The sequence below is a fragment of the Pygocentrus nattereri genome, chromosome 7 (assembly GCF_015220715.1).
Source record: "Pygocentrus nattereri isolate fPygNat1 chromosome 7, fPygNat1.pri, whole genome shotgun sequence".
Taxonomy (NCBI): Eukaryota; Metazoa; Chordata; class Actinopteri; order Characiformes; family Serrasalmidae; genus Pygocentrus; species Pygocentrus nattereri.
In genome coordinates this window covers 46,221,424-46,227,967 of record NC_051217.1, presented here as the reverse complement: position 1 = coordinate 46,227,967, position 6,544 = coordinate 46,221,424, and the positions used below count along the sequence as shown (strand labels likewise).

Sequence of the window (6,544 nt, the reverse complement as noted above, 5' to 3'; positions counted from 1 at the left end):
TTTTTAACATAAATTGGAAATACCTGTTGTCTTTTACACTGTTTCAAAATTTCATGATGAATGGACCAAAACAAACGGCCCAGAATTACTTGTAAAAAATTCTGGTTCCATTGACTTCCATTAAAAGTAAAGCAGGTTTTTTCCTTCTCCTGTAAAATTACCATTCTGGAGATACAAGGTTTTCCTCCGACAGCAGCGATATGTTGTCTGTTTGTGTTACAGTGTGTTACTCATATATAAAACAAGGTTAGAGCAAAAACTGAATACATACAGAACCATGTGTTGGAGCCCTAAAGAGGCACAGGTTTGCAGGTTTTTCAGTTTTCATCAGTTTCTCCAAGATAACAAGTTATTTTCAGTTGTTTTCTTGAGATTTCAAGTTATTAATACAATTATCTTGGCAAAACAAATGTTGCTGTGTGGACATCCTGAGATCTTTTTGCCAATTAAGCAATGATATCTCTGTAAAAATGATTGCATTTTGTGATCTCAAGAAAACAAATGAAAATAAAGTTCTCATGGCATAAACTGATATAAACAAAGCTAATTTGGAAATGCTTAAAATAGTCCACACGCTCAAAAAGATGGTTCTTCAAGGGTTCTGTGGACCCATGGACACTCAAAGAACTATTTGCATGCTTAAATGTTTTCTTTGCAGGGTGAAGTGTCCTTCAGATTGATGGAGAGTTAATTATATATGGTTCTATATTGCACCAAGTGGGGTTCTTCTATTCTTATGGTGTCAATCTTACACGCTTAAAATTATGGTTCTTTAGTAAAGACGATGGTTCTATATGAGCACTATATGATTAAATGGTTCTTTGCATCATAAAGTGTTCTTCAGAGTGATGGGGAATGTGCTGTAGATGGTTCTATACAGCAGAACCGTTTTTGGTGCTGTATAAAAAGGTTCTATATAGAATCATATACAACACATTCTCCATCAGTCTAAAGAACCATTTCACCATGCAGAGAACCGTTTAAACAATGCAAACGCGTCAAGAACCTTTTGATAAGTCTATGTATAGGGGCAGTCGTGGGCTGGAGGTCGGGGAACTGGCCCTGTGACCGGGAGGTTGCTGGTTCGATCCCCAGAGCCGACAGTCCATGACTGAGGTGTCCTTGAGCAAGACACCTAACCCCCAACTGCTCCCCGGGTGCTGCGGATTGGGCTGCCCACTGCTCTGGGCAAGTGTGCTCACTGCCCCCTAGTGTGTGTGTGCGCTCACTAGTGTGTATGTGGTGTTTCACTTCATAAATGCAGAGGTGGAATTTTCCCCGCTGTGGGACTAATAAGGTACCCTTATATACAGTGTATATACACACAATCTAAAGTGCTGCATCTTATTTTACAATAAATACAAGATAATATGACTTTTTACAATATTTCTACAATGTTTTGGAGGCCTTGGAGGTCTTATACCTTCAGGAGATCCACCACCGTCTCTGAGAATCCCACCACATACATGGCAACAGCTACAGCGTTAGCAAAGGCGAAGATCAGGCCGATGGAGCCGCCGAACTCCGGCCCCAAACTGCGGGAGATCAGATAATACGCCCCGCCTGCAGACGCACAGCGCAGGGACTAATTAAAACCCCAAGACTTCAGTGGAGGCAGTGCAATAAACAACCAGCTAAACAACAGTGTATAATACTAAACACACAGCCATTAGAAATCTCACACGTAAATATGATGTTCCACCCATTTTTCAGAATTCCTGCATAATTAAATGTTTAAGAGTCATTTTGAGCGGTTTGGTGTGAAATGTTCCGTTCCAGAGGAACTTACAGAATCAGAGCCGTTCACAGTGGTGGTGATGGGAACCAGACGTCCCTCTAAAAGCTCCTCACAGTGGTGGTGATGGGAACCAGACGTCCCTCTAAAAGCTCCTCACAGTGGTGGTGATGGGAACCAGACGTCCCTCTAAAAGCTCCTACAGAAAGTTCCTACATGAACTGGTTCTGAATTCACTGCCTGATGACTGAGACGCTGTTTTATGAGAGTTTAGAGAACTTCAACTCCACTCATGGTGGAGGGAGACATGCAGGGCGCTGTGCGGCAAAATAGTCCCCAAAGAAAACTCATTATTCCAGATTTTCCACTGTTTTCCATCATCAGCATTCCATATAAGCTCAGAAGACTCGTGTAGGTTCTCTGGTGGTTCTGGATGGTAAATAAAGTGTCTATATCTGTGTTGTAGTCATGGCGACGCCTGGTTCCCATCACCACCACTGTAAAGACGTCTGAACCGTTTCACACCAGACCCTCTGAACCTCTGGTTGCATCTCAGTGATGTAGGTTTCAGTGCAGTGAAGCTCGGCTGTGACTCTCTCTGTTGTCTTCTGATTCAAATACTTTGACAGGAGGTTTCAACTAAAGGGCCAAATGATTAGTAAACATGTAATTTGATATTTGATATGTGTGTGTGTGTGTGTGTGTGTGTGTGTGTGTGTGTGTGTGTGTGTGTGTGTGTATACCTCCTCTGACCACTCCGTTTGTGCAGATAGCTGACATGGACAGGCAAGTTAAAGTGGTGACCACACAGCTCAACAAAATGATAATAATCCCCAAACCTGAAACACAAACAACAAATTCGTCCACAGCAGTTTAGCTCCACCCATTCAGCTACAGCAGTTTAGCCCCACCCATTCAGCTACAGCAGTTTAGCTCCACACATTCAGCCTACAGCAATTTAGCCCCACCCATTCAGCTACAGCAGTTTAACTCCACCCATTCAGCTACAGCAGTTTAACTCCACCCCTTCAGCTACAGCAGTTTAACTCCACCCATTCAGCTACAGCAGTTTAGCTCCATCCATTCAGCTACAGCAGTTTAACTCCACCCATTCAGCTACAGCAGTTTAACTCCACCATTCAGCCTACAGCAGTTTAACTCCACCCATTCAGCTACAGCAGTTTAGCTCCATCCATTCAGCCTACAACAGTTCAGCCCCACCCATTCAGCTACAGCAGTTTAACTCCACCCATTCAGCTACAGCAGTTTAACTCCACCCATTCAGCTACAGCAGTTTAACTCCACCATTCAGCCTACAGCAGTTTAGCTCCACCCATTCAGTTTCACATCCTGGAATAACACAAATTGCAGAATGTTCCATAAAGTTTTTTTTAATGTAAGTTGTACATTAAAGTGTATTCTCTGTAGAGCAAGTGTTAACTTATATAATGATATAGTACTTATATATGTTGATATATTATATATATAACTTATATAATGATCAGTATAGTATATGAATTATAATATATATATAATGGCTTAATAAACAGTTGTATGTTAACATATGAATGTAATTAGCATGATGTTAATTATTGATGCTCATAAGCTTCCATTACTTGTTTTCTGCATTGGCCTCGAAGCTCCAGCACTAAAACTAACGCAGGAACCGAGACACGCTGTGGCTGATCGGCGACATTCGGAGTAAGTGGGGGAGCTAAGCTGGGTAAATGAGATTTTCTGCAGAACTATCGCTTTAATGAGACGCTGCTGGTATAAATCTCCTCTGGCCGGGGGGTCACTGCACACCTCCTGGACAGCGAAGCGGAACAGCGCGGCTCCTCTGACGGGCCATTAGGAGCGCGCTGGGCCCGGGGCTGTTACTCACTCACTCAGAGCGGAGAGCCGCGTTAGCCGCTACAGTGGCCTTAAGCCTGCCATTAGTTTTACACCATAAAACTGACCGATGCCCTGCAGCCACAGGCGCACGGCCTCCACCTCCACCAGCGTGGAGGTGTGGAAGAATGACTCTCTGGATTAACACCTACACGCAGAGGTGCTCCACCAACCACGCAGAACTCAGCCTGCCACCCTGCACCGATCCTAAGGAGCTGAATATGAACTTATGACAGTGTATCAGTCCAGCTCAACTTCACAGCCTGCACATTACAACAGAAACACGAGGTCCAGAACGATGACCAGAGCTGCAGGTTCTAAAAAGCTGTGGAACACTGAGAATGAAGTTCTGATAACATTAACATCCAGGCTGACATTTACTTGTTTATTTATTTTCTAACTTCTTTTAACTTTTTAGGACAAAAATGGATAAGAAAACAACAACAACAACAACAACAACAACAATAATAATAATAATAATAATAATAACAATAGTAACAATGAAGTAAAGAATATTTTTAGATGTTATACATACGAATGGGGTGGTGGGCGTGGTCCAACTTTGTATGCTGTAGGGTGAATGGGCGGGGCTAAACGACCATAGACTGAATATTTAAATTTACTGCAATTTCCCCCTGGGATCAGTAAAGGAATCTGAATCTGAATCTGAATCTAAATCTGAATATGCGGGCTAGACTAATGTAGATTTAATGGGCGTGGCTTTACAGCTATATGCTGAGTGAGTGGGGCTAACCTGCTGTATGCTGACCACTATGACTGAGTGGTCAAATGCAAATGTGTTAATGGCTGTGACATCACTACCATGATGAGTTTGAAACAGCTTAGTTTCCTCATACGGGCTGTACAGACTGCGGACGTTTACAGTGTTTGTATAGTACATTGCACTTAAAGTGAGAGTAGTTTGCTCATTAAAGGTATAATTTTTGTGATATTGTAATAATTCCATGATAAAAATGTGTGATATACAATTATGGGCGACTGAACCGTCTTCAGCAGTACATATTTGCTTCGTTTGACAACAAACTACATCTCTAGGTGGAAGAATTGATTACCGACTCCTGCTTGTCCGAACACCCAGCTGAGACGGATGAAGAGCATCACTCCCCAGATGTTCAGCATGCACCTCACCTGCAGAACAAAACAACAGCAACTCAGCAAAAGCACAAATGCAAATACACAAACACAAATACATGAACATGACCACGTTGGCTGTGTTTTCAGACTGAGGTGTTTATTCTCACTCTGCTGAACAATCTGATGGAAACCTTAGTTTACATGCTCACTACAACTAATCTGACGCGCATGCGTGGAGAACCGCTTAGTGTAGACGTTACCATGACAACCAGCATCACGTGAGTCCAGTCAGAGTGAGATGAGCAGCAGTGAGCAGTGATTGTGCTTTTAACTGCTTTAAAATGACGTCAGACTCAGGAAAACGTCCTTCACACGTCCTTATTAAAGAAGGCCGAGAGGAAGACGTCGTGCTCTGAGACGCATAAGCTGGACGTCCGTCCCACCGCCGTCTTTTAAAGATCAGAGCATGAACTTCGTCTCCTCTGCAGACCAGTTTCTGCTCCGCCGTGTTGAACGGTATAAACTCTCACTGTGACGCGACGCTCAAGCAGAACGGACTGAAACTTTCCGATAGGGAATGTAATCGGATACAGGCGTTTACACGGATATTATTCTTCTATTTAATGGATTATTTACAGGATTACCCACCTCGACCAGTCGGATAGAAACTGTATTTACATATATCCCTCTACATAGCCTGCAGCAGTTCAGCCATGCTCATTCATGCTGAAGTTGTTAGGAGTTTTTCACCCTGGATTGCTTTTTTAAAATGAGCTCAGCCAATCAAAACAACTCATTTACACCGCATTGATTAGTTTTTGGCACCTTAATGAAGAGCTGGATGCAGTTTGAGCAGGTAGACAAAGTTTTGAGGATGTTTTCACAGAAAAGGTTTGGGTGACTATTGATGTCTACTGTTTGTTAGCAACATTAGCCTCATAACTACAGTTTTAAACTAAAGAAGCCAGATTTGCACCCTGGAGATATTTTGGATGATTGCGGACATCTGAGGCACGTGCAAAATGAGGTATGTTTGATTTCTCACCAAACCAGTCCTTTAACTAACTGCACTGTTTTCAATGTGAATAAGCCTTAAGATGGAATAAACCTGTGAATGTAAAGGGTTAGTCATTATAATTATCACCAAACATCACCAACATGCCCAGCTGGTAGTGAGCTTTAACACTCGGAGCCTGTTGGGGTGTGTTATACAAAGCAAGATATATTAGTTAGCCAGATAACTAAAGCCCAAGCTCAAGTCCATTCAATAGGAGAAGCGGTCAAGCGCATTATTATTGGACAGCCCTCTTAGCTTAAGATATCCAGCTTGAGAAATCCTGCATTGGGAATGGTATTGGACACGTATGTGTTTGTGTGTAACACTCACCAGGACCCCCTTAATCCAGCCGAATTTAACCACCCCTGCGCTGTTCTCCGGGGGGACGATGGCCTCGATATCATCATTCTCCAAAACGTCACTTCCCTCCCCGTCATCCACTGTGTCAGGAATATCCAAATCCCCATTCTGACAACAAACAAACAAACAAACAACGTTCATTGATGAGACAGACCTTCAGATGAATGCCTGTGTGGCTTCTGTCTGATATATTTTCATAATTAAAAACTCAGGCAGTCATTCGGATTCATTCCTAATGCACTTTTGCATCTCGTGGGTCTTCAGGAATACAAAACAGGAAATTTGACAGGAAAGCACGGCTGGGTTTTCATTTTCACACATTTCCAGCTGCCGTGAACTCTTCTCCGCCTCTCTGGACCACGGGGATGCGGTAAATGTCATAAAGACGCCACTTTCTGTGATGC

General features: G+C 42.8%; 1 protein-coding gene across 1 annotated transcript in view; it reads right to left on the bottom strand.

The window, feature by feature from the left end:
• The window catches only part of slc12a1 (solute carrier family 12 member 1), a 60,588-nt gene that overhangs the window by 34,059 nt on the left and 19,985 nt on the right, over positions 1–6,544 (bottom strand). Inside the window, 4 exon segments of the mRNA XM_017684868.2 lie at positions 1,424–1,563; positions 2,479–2,574; positions 4,702–4,777; positions 6,111–6,248. Coding sequence (XP_017540357.2) covers positions 1,424–1,563; positions 2,479–2,574; positions 4,702–4,777; positions 6,111–6,248 — 450 coding nt within the window.